The sequence below is a fragment of the Mytilus trossulus genome, chromosome 11 (genome assembly GCF_036588685.1).
Source record: "Mytilus trossulus isolate FHL-02 chromosome 11, PNRI_Mtr1.1.1.hap1, whole genome shotgun sequence".
Classification (NCBI taxonomy): domain Eukaryota; kingdom Metazoa; phylum Mollusca; class Bivalvia; order Mytilida; family Mytilidae; genus Mytilus; species Mytilus trossulus.
Genome location: NC_086383.1, coordinates 49,296,863 through 49,314,878, shown reverse-complemented (window position 1 = coordinate 49,314,878; position 18,016 = coordinate 49,296,863). Strand labels below are relative to the sequence as shown.

Here is an 18,016-nt window from a genome sequence, read left to right as displayed (position 1 = left end):
ATATGCCTTCAACGAGTGCATCTAAATTTAATTAAAAAAAGTTTTACTTAATCTAACAAATCACAATTTATTATATCAATAGAAAATATCTATATTTATATATAATTTATACAAATAGCAAAAATTGTATGGAAAATTCCTGGAGGCTTTCATCTAAAATCCATTTAATTAGAAATTGGCATTAGTCTTTACCTTGAAACTGAATAGATTATTGGCTGAAATAAATCAAATGTTATAGCACTTCTATTGTTTAAATCAACACTTTTATTTCAGACTTTTAATATCATTCCATTGTTTTAGATGCGTATTCAGATTTGGATAACGCGTATTTTAATCTCTCCGTAGAGAAGACAGAAACATTGAATGTAACAACATGCTATTTCAAAAATTCTGCACATCCGCAACAGTATTCCTTTTCATTCTTACTGAAGTTTTTTGCAATAAACAATGTATCGTGCAAAATATAACTGGTAGCAGTTTTACAACGAAAAGGTACATGAACTCTTATGTTATAAGAGAGGAACACAACTCAGGACCAAAAATGTGCATACGAGATTGTCTACTGCAGCACGGATGCAATGCCATAAATTATAATGACAATAAGAATTGTGAATTGTTGATTACCGAAGAATCCGACACGAAGAGTAACATACACGGTCGTCATTATTCAAGCATTACAAACTGGACTATGGTAAGTCGCTATAAAATAGAAATATATTTTGTATACCCTTGTTTTCGCTCATTGCGATATTGTATTTTTTTGCTGATCCGGTGTTAAGCAATTATGAAGCCCTTTTAAACTATCAAGAAAAAATATTATATAGACAATAAAAGTGCATTGAACTGACATATCAACGATATAATGATGAGGCTTAGAAACGGAGAAATGCGAGGCTGTGCTGAGATTTTTCCCCGTTTCGGGCCGAATCCTTATATCGTTGATATGTCAAGTCAATGCAATATTATTGTCTTTATATTGCAATCTTTAAAAAAAATTTGCGTTATGGTTATTTATTTGATTTAAATATTGGGGGAAATCACTTTTAAAAAGACATATCATGCTCGCGGAGAAATATACAACACAATAAAATGTACATTTACCTGTTGAAACTCACACTCGTTGGTGAACTGTATGTCTTTTTTAAAATATTTAAATCAAATAAATAACCATATCGCAACCATTGATTTTTTTTTTTAAAGATTTCAATATAAAGACAATAATAGTGCATTGACTTGACATATCAACGATATAAGGATTCGACCTGAAACGAGGAAATACATGTAGCTCGGCACAGCCTCGCATTTCCCCGTTTCTAAGCCTTATCCTTATATTGTTGATATGTCAAGTCAATGCACTATTATTGTCTATATAATTTCGGCAACTTCTATTTGAAAATAGAGGAGCAAAATTGATATCGGGTCAGATGTACATGACATAGATATATACAGTCAACTCATTTTGACTGCTCAAATAGAACGAGTGCAGTATGAATTAAAATAAGTTATCTTTGTCTGTTATTGTATGTTTTCTAATTCGTGCAGAGTCCTTCATTTCTCAATTATTTAATTTTTAAGATCAGTTGTCTCTATTCTTTCATTCTTCAGATAATTTTTCATCATTCGTCATATATTCTATTGTTACATTTTATTTCGTTATGTTTTTGTTCTGCATTAATCACTATTCCTTATATTTTACCCTATATTTCACATTTATGAAACCCATTTGTTTTTCACTGGTATGTGGCATTGTTGAGCTGATGCAACGTGGTCCAATCATCAAATTATACGTCAATGGAACTAATTTATTTTTTGCTTGACGCGATATCGCATTTGGCGCTGATGTGGCGTGAAGCTGTCACCAATTAACCAATCAATGAAACCCTTTAAAACTGTTAGAACAAATTTCATTAAAATAAATTATATCAGTAAAAAAGAAGATGTGGTATGATTGTCTATGAGACAACTCTCCACAAGAGACTAATATGACACAGAAATTAACAACTATAGGTCACCATACGGCCTTTAATAACTAGCAAGTCCTATACCACATAGTGAGCTATAAAATGCCTCGAATTGACAATGTAAAACAATTCAAACGAGAAAAACTAACGGCCTCATTGATGTACAAAAAATGATTAAAAAAACAAATATGTAACACATAACATAACGACAACTTCGTACACCAAATAAGGTTTTTTTGATTTTGGACAGGCACATACATAAAGAATGATTCTGGGTTAAAAATGTTAGTGGTATCACAACCGTTCCCCTTATCTGTGACAGTGGTGTAACTGTACAACATACGAACGAACTACTAAATTCAGTTGAAAAAGGCTGAACTCATCAGATGTATATATATATATATATATACAAATACTACACATTCAAGTGGACGGGGTACTTGTACATCCCACCAACAAAAAAGACACTAAGTACAGATCTGAGAGAACTCGAAGTTACTGACAGCTAGTTCAAAGCCACACTAACAACTAACCAAAAAAATCATGCATCTAAGACTAAATCATCAATCAATACACATCTAACATCCAGTGTTCTTTTCTGTTCTTATATATGCGGATCATTGATGTCTTTCTTTTAAATTCTTAAAATCAGTTTTCTCAAATCTTAATTTTTTTTATCATTATTCTCTACTCGTTATATGTTTACAACCACTTATTCGCTTGTCTTTAGTTTTCATCCAATATTTCTCCATTCTCCGCTTTTCTGTAAACATCATCCAGACCATCATCCATAAATCAATCATGTCATATTTTTTTAACTGTTCAAAGTAACCAAAATGTAAAGGGTGACGTACGCATTTTAGAAAATTGTAATACCGACAGATACTGTGAAAGTACTTTAATTCGTGGGTATCAATTTTCGTGGTTTGAGCAAAATTTTCATGTTCGTGGGTTTTAAAATTCGTGGAATTTAGTTTTCCTGCATTTGGTTGTAGTTCAGTGACTGCTTTTAAAGTATTCTCAGATTTGGCATTATTCAATATATTCTCTAGATCATATCAAACCTTCCCGGCGATGGGGATCTTTCCATGTCATTGTGTCTTGATTTGGACAATGGTTGTTTTATTTCGTTGGACACTTAAATTCGTGGATAAAGTCATCCACGACAACCACGAAAATGGGTACCCCACGAATAAAAGTATTTTTACAGTAATTAACATGCCTGACGACTATGCATGTGTATTGTTGTTATTTGTCTTCGTTTATACGCATATTCCTTTCGGATCAGTGGGATGTTGGCAGTTGTCGCAGTTTTACTGTTCAATATTTCCTGTATTCTGTGTATGTGTTGTTGTTCAGTATATACTCAGCCTGTTTTGTAGCTTATATCTACATCAGTACATGTAGCCAGCTGTTCACCTCAATATCAAAATGAACTTTCTAAAATGCAACTGAATAGTACAGAATTGACTGTAAGCGAACTGTTTGATCAGTACTGAATTAACCGCAGCGGATAAGTTTGAAAATTAACTGACCATGACTGAATATTCTATTGACTTTTAGATCCTTTTAAGATCAAAATAACCGTTTCAGACAAAAATAATTTTTTAGTGTACAAAAATCTGTATTATCAGCTTTGACTATCAAGTTCTACACATATGATTTGCCGGAAATGCTAGCTACGTTAACGCTAAAATTATACTCAACTTCTCTGTATAATATTAAGACATATTGCGGGAAAATATATTGCTGTTCTTTTATTAGGGGTTTCTAGTAATCAAATGACAAGTTCTCCATGTATGATTACATAAGTTATGTTGTATAATGTTTTAGTATGTTTATTTGTGATGTGTTACTTTCTTGTTGATATTTACCATATTATTAATCTAAATCGTTCTTATTCTCCAAATACATAGTTTACTGTCAGTACATATATACAAAACACGGGATATTGTATGATAAAGTGAGAAAAATACTATTATATGTTAAACTTAATCTTATTCTTAAAATGACTGTAAACAGTTTATTGTCAACATATTTACTTTATATTAATCACAATCGGGGTTTGAATTTTATTTTACAGTGATATCATTATTTTTTGTTGTACATATTGTATCTAAGTGATATAATAAAGATACTGCAATATTCAGCTTTTCTACTTTTCTCTTTTTTAGAATCCAAACCAGTGTTGGCCTAATCCTTGTATTAACAGACAAAGGTGTATTATAGCATTGTACGGGAACCATGTATGTGTACCCGTTGGTAAGCATTATTTCTCTAATATCTATTGATAGATATCTCAAAGAAAAGTAAATGTTTGTCTTGTTTTCAGCCGATTTATCATGTCTCTGGCCTGTTGATTATTTCTATTAAGCCATCGTGGTTTAATTCGTTTGATCTCAGTTCATCATTGGTTAAAACTTAGTTACATTGTATGACGACAAATTGTTTTGCTTTCCTCTGAATTTTTGTTTTATTTTGAAATCACGAAATATGGTGACCATACATCGTAAGATATAATAATTGACACGTCTTTTACAAATAAATGTGTCTGCATATCGTATTAAAATCATTAGGTAAACATATTCTACACCAAATTCCGTGCAATATGTTATTTCTCAACTCTCAATAAAAAAAGGTTGGTACCTATGAAAACGTTTAAACTCACTGCATTTGTTTGTAACTGTCAGGAACCTTGTGTTCAGTAGTTGTCGTTTGTTGATGTGGTCAAACACAACTGTTTCTCGTTTCTCGTTTATTATTAGATAAGGCCGTTGGTTTTCTCGTTTAAATGATGTAACACTAGCCATGTTTAGGGGCCTTGTATAGCTTGCTGTTCCGTGTGAGACAATGCTTTTAGTTAAAGACCTATAATAAGGGTTTACTTTTATAAATTGTGACTTGGATAGAAAGTTGTCTTATTGGCACTCATATTACATCCTCCTATATCTCAAAACGCCGATAGATCATGTTTACCTCATCATGTCTACCGTGGGCAGAAAAAAAATTTGTGTGGTAAGAAACCAGCCTACAAGTGACAAAAGGACGCGTTTTTAATTAAATATGTGTAATAACAGAATCAAATCGGTAATTAGCAAATAGAATATTACAACAGAAACAAAATTTGTAATTAGCAAATAGACAATTGAAATAAGGAAAAAAATGAAATTAGTTTACCCCATGTGCGTACAGTTTATATGTTTTTAAACAATAATAATTACATAGTAATATGAATGTTTTCGAGCATCCGTACTTTGTATTGTCTTTAAAAAAATCATTTTTCAATCACATTCAGTATTCATGACTGCATGAGCTTTCCGTGATAACGTGACAACGATTAATAAGCGATCATTGTCTCTTCTTAGAAACTGGACGATATACCAAAATACCACGAAATGAAAGAAAATGTAAAATATGTAATATCTTAGACGATGAATTTCATTTTTTCTTCAACTGTAAAATAGATAAAAATAAAAGAGAAATCTTTTTAAAATATTATATACAAAAATATGTAAATTTTAATAAACTTAATATTAATGATAAACTCGTGATAATACTTAATCCATCAACACCAAATGATGTAAAAGCAGTTGTTTCTTTTATTAAAGAGTCATTAGAACTGAGGAAAGGAGAACAGTAACTGTTTTTATAATATTTCTTATAATATTGTTGAGTTTTCATTATGTTTCATTATGTTTGTTTGTCAATGTATTTGTCACAACCAAAATTGGTTTTTGTATGTTTTACATAAAGATATTATTTTTATTAATATAAAGCAACTGAAACGCATGATGTACATGTTACTCGGAATTTTATAATTACAGCATGATTATGATGCAATTGATTACGTCTGTTTGAAATTTTACATGATTGTAAAAGCGTTGACCGTGCGTCTGATTTAAGTATATCGAATCAATATTTTAAGCGCGAAAATGAATTTCGATCAACACTCTTTTTAAAATTATCAAAAGAATTCAACAAATGATTTGGAGGTCGATAGGGGAAAACTGTAGGAATTACAAAACATCAATGCATTTTGTAATAAATATTAAACAGACTCGTGTGCGCAGTGACAGTGCACTCCATGTAATGTCTTCTATTTCTACAAAAGTAAACGCGCACACGTTTACTTTTTGAAGTAAACTCGATCGCGTTAACGCAGATTGAGAAATAATTAACTTTTAGATGAAAAGCTGCGATAGAAGGCTACAGCATGGAACCAAAGGTTGTGTACGAAAAGTCATTTGTTTTATTTCTTGAAGCATGAAACCTAGTTGAATCTGCCGTAAACACTGTTCACTAAATACATTGTACTTATGAAAATGTTTACATCATAATTTTACATTTACACATAGTTTTGCATGATTTAATTTTGAAATAATTTTTTCTAATATTTTTGTGAGTCGAAATTTGAACCTGTATACTTTTGAAAAGAACATATAGAAAATCCGCAATTTAAAGTCATTGGAACTGAATTTTTAACAATTAATAAAAGTTGAAATTTCGAAATAAAATGTTTTTGAATTGTTACGGTTACAAACACATTTACCATGTATACGTGAAATATTAAAATTAAAGTCATTTAAACAAAATAAAAAGATATATATAAAAATATGTACGAAGTTTATTTCATAATTTACACAATTAGTTAACGCGAAAAATAAACGCGCGTCAAGTTGACGTAAAAATAAACTAGAGTAAACGCCCGCTTACTTTTAATGGCAAGAATGGATAAACTCGTGAAAACTTAAGTAATCACCCGTTTACTCCTAGCTAAACGGGTACAGATTAAACGCGAGTTTACTAGGGAAGACATTAAAAATTTGCATTTTTATCGCGTTTGTTTACGTAATTATATATAGTAATCCCGCGTTTACTAGTGAATGTGAAAATTGAAGTAAGCTAACAAAATATGTGCATGCGGCGTTAATGTACGTTTGCTTTATGTAATGCTTAGTTTGCACCCAACTGTATAGATATGTAGCTATATATATACGTTATAAGTAATAAATCATTATAACAATTTCAAACAAACATTTATATAGAAGAAAGACAAATGATATTATAAATATTTCAGATAGAAATTATATTGGAATAATTGTGTAGGCTAAATGGCTAATGTTTATTGAAAATCATATTGTTTTATATACGCTTCAACTCTTATTCTGAATAATGTTTTATTGACGTTTCATTGGAAATAGATATCTAGTCACAGAATAAAGAGATGAGGCAATATGTAAATGGATTTGCAACACTATAACACAAATAAAAAACAACTGTTTTTATTTGTATTTGTAATGTTATTGGGGTCGTTAAAGCGGGGTGACTGAAGCACATTTTGTATGCAGCTCGACCTAAAAATATGCGCACGATCGTCACTTTTACTAACCCATAAATTATAAAAAGAAACGTTCGGTTCTTGTAATTATGTTTTTCAATGTCAATGATACCAAGTGCAAAAGTAACTGCTGTATTTCTGTATTGTATATGGAAATCAAATATGATATTGATGTGCTTCGCAATTATGATCAACCAAATTAATTAAGGATTTGGCTCGTTTAATTTTCTTAAAATTTTGACAAAGTATTTACTTTGACCCTTTGATAAAAATATAAAAAAATAAATAAAATTGAACAAACCGTTAAATCAGAAAAAATACACTGGTTATATAGCAGTTTGACAAACACTTATTTTGATCATTGAGAAGCTTAATATTCCCTTCAGGACACAACGTCATTAAAACGTTCTGCTGATTTTACAGAGTTATCTACCTGTAGTGTTAAGTGCGAATACAAGTGAATTAATTATTCTCAATAAGTGACCTATTAAAATGGTACCTGTGCGTTCCCTGGTGGTGTTTGCTTTTACGAAAAAATGTGTTTACGAGGGAGGTATTTAAAATATCCATACACTGCTTTATAAATGAATGGCGTGAATCAGAAGGGGATACTAAAAATTTCTACACTTAACACTAGAATTCTCCATTCAAAACTAAAAGACGAATCGAAAGAGTCGGTATTGCTTTGTTTTCTAAAAAAGAATGATTAATATAGATACAAGATTCTTGTCTTAGGGAGGGATACATCCTACTTGATTCAAACAAAAAAATCTCTGAAACTGACATTGTCAAGATGCTTGAATTCTTAATTGACAACATATTTGTTACGTTTAGAGGACGTGTTTTGTAACAGACAGTCGTAATACAATGGGAACCAATTGTGTCCCTCTTCTTGCCGACTTGTTTCTTTAGTATTATGAGACTGAGTTTATACTGTACATGAAATTAGGACGAAAGATAAGAAGTTAGCAAAATCTTTGAACTTTACTTTTCTCTATAAAGATGATGTTCTCTATCCCATCGAGCTAGAGATAAAGGATACTACAGATACAGTTAAGTCGGACACAAATATTGATTGACATCCAGAAATTGACAATCAGAGCCGATTGGAAACAAAACTTTACGACAAAAGAGATGATTTCAGCTACCCAATTGTGAAATTTCCATTTCTATGTATCAACATTCCAGCAGCGCCTCCATACGTAGCATATATATCCCAATGAATACGACATTCCCGGGCTTGTATTTCCCATAATGCTTTCCTTGATAGAGGATTGCTGCTTACAATGAAGCAATTTAACCAAGAGTTTCAAATGGTGAAGTCGAAATCATCCCATCGTAAATTTTACAGACGCGATCGCGAGTTGGTTGACCGTTATGGAATAACCGTTTCACAGATTATATCGGATATGTTCCTTGTGTCGTAACATCAATCGGCTTGCCTTTACCTTTTCACAAATATGATCTACCAAATTATACTATTTACTGTGTTGGTAATAACACGAGCATGCCATAGGGGAGCAGGATCTTTTTGTTTGTGTTTTTTTTTTGTAATTTGGATGCAAGTACAAAAACATGTATATACATATGAAAAAAAAATATGGTGTCCACAAGAGACCAAAATGACACCGAAATTAAAAACTATAGGTCACCGTACGGCCTTCAACAATGAGCAACGTCATACCACATATATAGTCATCTATAAAAGCCCCCGAAAATAATGTTAAACATTTCTAACGAGAAAACTAACGACCTTATTTATATAAAAAGAAAATGAACGAAAAACTAATATGCAACACATAAACAAACGAGAACCACTGAATTACAGACTCCTGACTTGGGACAGGCACACACATACATAATGTGGCGGGATTAAACATGTTAGCGAGATCCCAACCCTCCTCTAACCTGGGACAGTGGTATTACAGTACACATAAGAACAAACTATAAAATTAATTGAAAAAGGCTTAACCCATCAGATGGACAAAAATACAATTGAACGTAGCCGGGTACTTGTACATCTCAACAACAAAAAGACACTAGGAACAGATCTGTATTACAGACTGAAATCAATCTCGAAGTCCTTAACCAATAAATCGTACGAAATCAATTTGTATTACTCCAAAGTAACAGTTATCAAATACATATAATGTAGGATGTGATTTAAGTGCTAATGAGACAAATAAACTCATCATAGATACCAGGACTAAGTTTAGTATAAACGCCTGACGCGCGTTTTGTCTACAAAAGACTCATCAGTGACGCTCGAATCCAAAAATGTTAAAAAGACCAAATAAATTACGAAGTTGAAGAGCATTGAGGACCAAAATTCCTAAATCTTTGCCAAATACAGCGAAGGTAATCAATTACTGAGGTAGAAAAGCCTTAGTATTTCAAAAAATTCAAAATTTGAAAACAGTAACTTTATAAATATAAATATATCGATGACAATTCATGTCAGCACAACAAGGACTGACTACTGGGCTTGTGATTCCTTCGGGGTAATAAATCTCTACTAGCAGTGGCATCGACCCAGTGGTTGTAAATAAACTCATCATAGATATCAGGACTAAATTTAGTATATACGCCAGACGCGCGTGTCGTCTACAAAAGACTCATCAGTGACACTCGAATCAAAAAAAGTTAAAAAGGCCAAATAAATTACGAAGTTGAAGAGCATTGAGGACCAACATTCCTAAAAGTTTTGTCAAATACAGCTAAGGTAATCAATGCCTGAGGTAGAAAAGCCTTAGTATTTCAAAAAAATCATAAAATAGTAAACAGTAAACTAATAAATATAACCATATCAATGACAATTCATGTCAGCACAACAAGGACTGGCTACTGGGCTTGTGATACCCTCGGGGAAATAAATCTCCACCACTAGTGGCATCGACCCAGTGGTTGTAAATAAACTCATCATAGATACCAGGACTAAATTTAGTATATACGTGTGAATTTAGTATATACTGTGAATCCAATTTGCACCGTGAAAAAATAAACAATTATTGATCAACGTACGGCGTTCATCACAAAGCATTGGCTCACTCAGATCAGCAAGCTATAAAATGAATCAAAATGACTAGTGTAAAATATTGAAACAGGAAAACCAGCGGTCTACTCTATATTAGAAACGAGAAACGAGAAAACATATTAACAACCACATTAACAAACGACAACCACTTAAAAACAGACTCCCGACCGTTAACTGTATCTGCATATATCACTTTAGATTAATATTCTGGTTAGAGAGATATTAGTTACTTTGATCATTATATTTTGTGTACGTAGATGATGCATGTGCGTCCAACAACCCTTGTCAACATGGTGGTTCATGTCGAAACACTGTTGAAGGGACAAGGTGTGTCTGTAAAGATGGATTTTCCGGGGACAGCTGTGAAAGTAAGTTTTAAAAGGTTTTTTTTTTACACCGGATTTTTTTTTTAATCAAAATATTAGAAAATTCAAATGTATGAATAAATGGTTGCCTCTCTGTGACTTTGAGATGAAGAGCAGCAATAAAAGAGCTGTTTCTTTTCTTTTGTGATTTTTTTGTTTCTTGTGCATGAACTGATTTTGTCTGATTTTGTGTCACAGACAGATACCCCATATCCTTTGTTTTTTCTATTTAAGTTATACAAAATTTCAGACATGGTAATAGTTTATAACAGTTTCAATTCAAGATACTATAAAAAATAAATTAGTAGGTATTTTAGTCTGAAATGTATATCTGAGTTAGTTTAAATTCAAAACATGTTTTCTAAAATTGAGAATGGAAATGGGGAATGTATCAAAGAGACAACATCTCGGCCATAGAAAAACAACAGCAGAAGGTCACCAACAGGTCTTCAATGTAGCGAGAAATTCCCGCACCCGGAGGTGTCCTTCAGCTGGCCCCTAAACAAATATATACTAGTTCAGTGATGATGAACGCCATACTAATTTCCAAATTGTACACAAGAAATTAACATTAAAATAATACAAGACTAACAAAGACCAGAGGCTTCTGACTTGGGACAGGCGCAAAAATGCGGCGAGGTTAAACATGTTTGTGAGATCTCAACCCTCCCCCTATACCTCTAACCAATGTAGAAAAGTAAACGCATAACAATACGTACATTTAAGATTCAATTCAAGAGAAGTCCGAGTCTGATGTCAGAAGATGTAACCAAAGAAAATAAACAAATGACAATTATACATAAATAACAACAGACTACTAGCAGTTAACTGACATGCCAGCTCCAGACTTCAATTAAACTGATTGAATCTAGTTTACTCGCCATATACTTGTCGCGTGATGTATGATTTGAACCAAGATCTGTTTAGTGTGCATCATATTTGTTATTTTTTATTTTTAGTCACGCCTTGTACAGTCCATCCATGTGGTGTTGGAAGCTGTGCAATAAACGGAAACACCTTCAAGTGTACATGTCCAGGATACTACACAGGGAATAAGTGTCAAAGTAATACATATTCAAATGCTTTTATTTATTTTTATTTTTATTTTTTATGTGTGAACGAAAAATTTCAGCTTTTATTTTCATTTATTCTTTTTTTCGTAAATTTTGATTCAAAGCTCAAATTTTAAAACCTTTCTTGATATGTTTTGATTTACAACTCTCCTTTTTTAAAAACAAATCTTAACATACAGACTGAACAACACATAAGGTAACGACCATTTAACTTCATACAGAGGTGGGTTGTATGGTGTTTTACATTTATTTTATTTATAAATATACTTTTATTAAAATGGTTTTCCTTTATAATTTGTGACTTGAATGAAGAATTGACTCATTGGCACTCATACGACATCTTTTTATATCTATTGTCCCAAATTTGATGAAACAATGTATTGCTGCTAAGCAGCAGTTCTGCCTCCATTTTGTTCTACATACCTTATATTGTTACCATTTGATCGCGAAAAAAATACTGACTACGACAAAAAATATTCCTGGTGACTGATCGCGAAAAAACACTGACTACGACAAAAATATTCCTGATGACTGACCCCGGCGGACTAGCACCTTATTTCTTAACAAAAAGGTGTGTGTGACTAGGCGTTTATATCACATTAAGATGATATTGTCTTGTGATAAATGTAATATTTGCAATTGCATTCTAACACCAATACACACTCATCATATGTAAGTCGAGTTCAGTCATATCGCCGGTTGTCAATTAAGTATAAAAAATAAAATGAATACGATTGCCAATGAGACAACTCACAACAAGAGACCAAATACTATATTGTATTAAATTAACAACTATAGGTAACCGAACGGCCTGCAACAATGAGCAAAGCTCATACCACATAGACAGCTATAAAAGGCACAGAAAGGACAAATGGAAAACAATTTAAAAGAGAAAACTAACGGCCTTATTAATGTATAAAAAATGAAAGAAAAAACAAATATGTAACACATCAAACAACAACAAACAACAACCATTATATTACAGGCTCTTTACTTAGACTGTTATCAGTCTGTGCAAAACAATAAAAAAATAAAAAAAAGAGATGTGTTTAAACAATACTTGTTTGATTGCAAGCAAATTAAAAACTCTTCGATTAAATACAAGTACATGACACATTCACAAAATACAACAAAAAGCAACGTTCATTGAAAACGCCATCTTCGCTAGCGATGGGTTACGATCCACTCCCGTTCTCGCTAGCGATGGGTTACGATCCACTCCCATTCTCGCTAGCGATGATGGCAAAATGCAAACTTGATCAATATCTCTATGAAAATAGCACATTAATAAAAAATAGTAGATGATTTAAAATTCAACTAGGTTACTGAAATGTGTAGTAGTATTCCATATCTCAGGGAAATAAAATTGTTATATAAATTTGTGTATGATTCACCATTATTTTTAATCTATTTAATTTTATAGGAAATCCATGTTACAACAATCCATGTGGCGCTGGAACTTGTACCGTAGCAGGATACAATTTCAATTGCGCATGCCCATCCTTTTTTACCGGATCAAGATGTGAAAGTAAGATAGTGACTTTATTTATTTTCAAATAATCATTTGGTCAGCTTCATTGCTCCAAACAACTCTAAACCTATGTTAAACGTATATTATTATGAGAAAACCTGTATGCATTATTATCGTTCATTCTGTATGAGTTTCTGAGTGTCAAATGAAAAATTAACAACGAAATAAAAATAATTTGAAAAAAATGCACGGATTACGTTTTTGAATTTTAATAGGGTCAATTATAATTGTGAACATTTAAAACTGTTGTCTATATATAAGACTTTATTACATACATGTAGCGTTTAACAATTAGACTATTGCATCTCCACGTTAACTTGTGATATAATCAAGAACTTTATTGTTTGAATTGTGCATTTGACATGTTTTGGCATTCTATGCGGGATGGTTTTTTTCTCATTGTTGAATGTTACCTACTATTACCTAGCATTATTTCTATCTACTATGTCCTTTGGTCTATGGCGAGGAGTTCAACTTGTCTCATTAGCAATCAATTTACATCTTCTTATTATACATGACCTTTTTTGTATATATATCATAATACATATTGTAGCCGATCCGTGTGCCAATGGTTACTGCATGAATGGTGGGACTTGTACGATGAGTGGTTATTCTTACAGCTGCCAATGTTCCGCCACTCATAATGGCGACCGATGTGACAATATTATCGTAGGTTTATGGTTTATTTTTTTTTCGATTTCAATCTTTTATTACGAAAGTTGCAAATGTATACCGTTGAATTAAAAAGATATATACATCAAAACATGCGAAAGTTAACTACACGGAAAATGTTTGCATCTTAGTTAGACTAAGAACAAACGATTCACAAAAAAAAACATTCTTATACAGGTAAAAACTATGAAAATAATAGCACACATTTTTAAACTATAATAATTTAATTTTGGATGTAATGCGTCTTCTGATTGGCTGACGTTAATATTATGTTATGAGCGAAATCCAATTGCACGTTCATTTCACGATCTATTTACATCTATACACATGGAAAAAAGTATTGCAACACTTTGATTTTTTATAAATTGAAAAATTAGCCTCTTATTTTGGATGAAATATGATAAAATATGTGCAACATAATATTGAAACATAGTTTATGATAACATAAGAATGTAAACGAATAAAAAATGTATGAAAATAAAAATATTTTATCTAACCACAATTTTAATAACAAAATGAAGCGTTTTTTTGTACAAAAAAATAAATTTTGCAACTTTTACTGTAATCGAAATTTCCAATGTCAGACATTTCAAAAGTAATCACATAACTTTGTAAATTTGGTTATTTAAAGTGTTGAAAACAATGAGGATAAAAATATCTGTTTTGTTGCTTACGGGTACAGTATCTACATGTGCATATAAGAACTTATCGAGTCGATATTTATTTAATAAACTCAGGTGATATTTAAATAATTTTTAACTAGGTCCATTTCAACAAATTATATCACAAAAAGATAAAGAGTATTTTTTTAGTTTCAATTTCAATTAGGTGTTGCAATACATTTTTCCATGTGTATATATCCATGTTTATATCACTAATATGACCATCTATAGTCTTCGGAAGTCAACTCGATAGTTAATTAGAAGGCTATAATTCCTACGAAACGATGATACATATTATTAAGCCTATACCTCTAATTTGGATATACGATTTAGTATGCTATAAATGTTCAGTCATGAGAATTTGAGTCAAATTGATGAACATGAATATGACAGCTAATTCCGATATAATATGGAATAATACGCAAGTTAAGTATCTTTAAAAAATGCACACAGATTCTTAAACAGACATGAGTGTAATTATGTAAAAGGGAAGATGTAAATCGCAGAAAATCTAAACTTGCTGTTATGGTAATCAATTTGACAGTGGTTATCGATTGGCAAATTCCGAACAAATAGGTAATGTATTTGACAGAGGGTTTCGTACTACAAATATCCAAATAAAACAGAACATTGATACAGTTTTATCATCAATTACTTCCACAACTCGATCAGTCACGTTACATTTTCCTTTTATATATTTAGAGTTATCTTTCTTTACTTCTTTTTAAGTTAATTGTATTTGTGTCTTATGTTTTAGGAAGAAGATTAGGCACACACTATATAGTGACAGATCTTATTTACACGTCGAACTATGCGAGACCGATTGGTTGCCTTCGGCTGTTTTCAGCTCTTTGGTCGGGTTGCTGTCTCATTGACATATTCCCCATTTCCAATCTAAATTTTATGTAATATTTTTTGATGTTGTAAAAATGTCAATGTTACTGTTTGTTGTTTAAATGAATCTTATTTTATGCATTTCTACATTCTATATGCAATGTAAATATTCCGAAACATTGATTTCGACATCGGTTCTCAACACTTTTAAAGCATTGCTGCCAAAATATGCAAATAGAAGACAATATTCAATTTCTTGGGAAACAATAATAATAAATATAAGATTTATATTGTTTTGATGTGTTTATAAAACAAACATACCATTGAAAAATAAAATAATAATGAAGATTTTTCTTTCATATATTAGAGATACGAACTGCGACATAATTATGTATATTAACATTGTAACTGAAGCAATACATTTGTATGTTGTTTCTTCGTGACAGTTTTAATATCATTAGTGTATTTGTGCTACATGTATGCATACGAGCCCTTTGTTATAAAATAATTTCAATAGCTTGTCATATTTATCTTGGAAATATGTATTTTACTTGGGTTTAAAAAAAATCATTTAAACAATATTTTCTTATTTAGTCTGTTGTACGTTTGTGTAATTTTTCTCATTTTATTTTTGCAACTTGAGGATTTTCCTGTTAATATCTAGTAAATTCACAGGAATGGTAACCGGAAACATTGGGATGGCCATTTACCAATTGCAATGTTACTTGATTTGTCTTTATACTCTGTGCTCGGCCAATGTAAAAGTATGAACTTACCTGTAAATCCAATAAGGAAAAATATAAAATCGGCGCAAATGACAAAATGAAATCGGCGCAAATGAAAGAATGAAAATTTTCAAAATCGGCGCAAATGTCATACGCCCGACATAATTATGTATATTAACGTTGTAACTGAAGCAATACATTTGTATGTTATTTCTTCGTGACAGCTTTAATATCATTAGTGTATTTGTGCTACATGTATGCATACGAGCCCTTTGTTATAAAATAATTTCAATAGCTTGTCATATTTATCTTGGAAATATGTATTTTACTTGGGTTTAAAAAAAATCATTTAAACAATATTTTCTTATTTAGTCTGTTGTACGTTTGTGTAATTTTTCTCATTTTATTTTTGCAATTCAAGGCTTTTCCTGTTAATATCTAGTAAATTCACAGGAATGGTAACCGGAAACATTGGGATGGCCATTTACCAATTGCAATGTTACTTGATTTGTCTTTATCATAGTTTATACTCTGTGCTCGGCTAATGTAAAAGTATGAACTTACCTGTAACTTACCTGTAAATCCAATTAGGAAAAATATAAAATCGGCGCAAATGACAAAATGAAATCGGCGCAAATGAAAGAATGAAAATTTTCAAAATCGGCGCAAATGTCATACGCCCAAATTGAAGTGTCATAAAGTCTGATTTTGTAATCTTTTGAGGATAGGAAATTGAAAATAATGAGAGAAAAATATGTTTGATCAATGATAACAGCTTGAAGGGTACATGTATTTGTATTAAAAGACGCATTCAAATTATTTACCCGTTAGACAAAAATTATAGATCAAACACTTTTATAGACATTTTAAAACTTGTTTTATTAACACTTAAGTGTCGATGTTAAGTTTGTTAAGTTTGCTTTTCTCACTATCAACTTCTTAGCGACATTGACAATGGTTTATTTACTAATTGTTTTCTTTTTGTTTTGCTACTATTTTGTTGTATATCAATTTTCTGTTTATTAAACGTTTTTCTCCAAGCTTCTTAACTTGTAATTGATTTAGACTTCCAATTACAGCGGAAGTTGTTGATGCCCGCGTCACACTGTCCCGATTTTTCCGCCGATGGCAACACGATTATGGAAATTTTCAAAATCGGGACTGATCGTTCCCAGATCGGGCTATTCGTAGTGCCATCTTTAACCATCGTAGAACTATCGGCCATTTTTTCTGGCCTTCGGGTAAAACTTCGGGAAGGGTTCTATATTTTTTAACATGTTAAAAAATCCCCGAAGGTGCGTCCGATGTTGAGGGTTCGTATTGAGTTCGTATCACCATCCTGGCCATCGTAATGTCACCGGGAATGCATCTTTGAACATTGTATTGCATTGGTGTTTCCATCGGGCAGTTTTGACATTACGATGTCTACACGAAAGAATCATGAAGCTACCCGAAGGTCCTACGATGGAAACACGAATTCGTGAAGACCTCGTAATCCCGTCGTGTTGCCATCGAATAAAAGTAGGAAGGCGACAAGATGGAACTACGACGGCAATAAATCCAGCTAAATGCAAGTTAATTTTCGCGCTAAAATACATTTAAAGTGCCATGCGCGATATGCACTGGTCAGTCTAAAACGACAGTTAATAAAGACGTTCACAAAACATTGATTCTATGAGAACAAGAACGGCGACAGCGTTGTTTCTATTAATTCAATTTGAACAAGAAGAGCAGCTATTACAGGCTCAGGATTTACTTTTACAAGTAAAATATTATTTTTTGTCAATTTTTCATATCAAGTAACATAATGAAAATCATAAA

At 31.8% G+C, this 18,016-nt stretch overlaps 1 protein-coding gene across 1 annotated transcript; it reads left to right on the top strand.

The window, feature by feature from the left end:
- Positions 1 to 267: 267 nt before the first annotated feature.
- Positions 268 to 16,968, top strand: LOC134690441 (fibropellin-3-like). The gene is made up of 7 exons (XM_063550409.1): positions 268 to 691; positions 4,136 to 4,223; positions 10,591 to 10,701; positions 11,658 to 11,762; positions 13,195 to 13,299; positions 13,856 to 13,971; positions 15,394 to 16,968. Exons 1-7 carry the CDS (start codon positions 374 to 376, stop codon positions 15,403 to 15,405), a joined length of 855 nt encoding a protein of 284 aa, XP_063406479.1. The 5' UTR covers positions 268 to 373; the 3' UTR covers positions 15,406 to 16,968.
- The last annotated feature ends 1,048 nt before the right edge of the window (positions 16,969 to 18,016 follow it).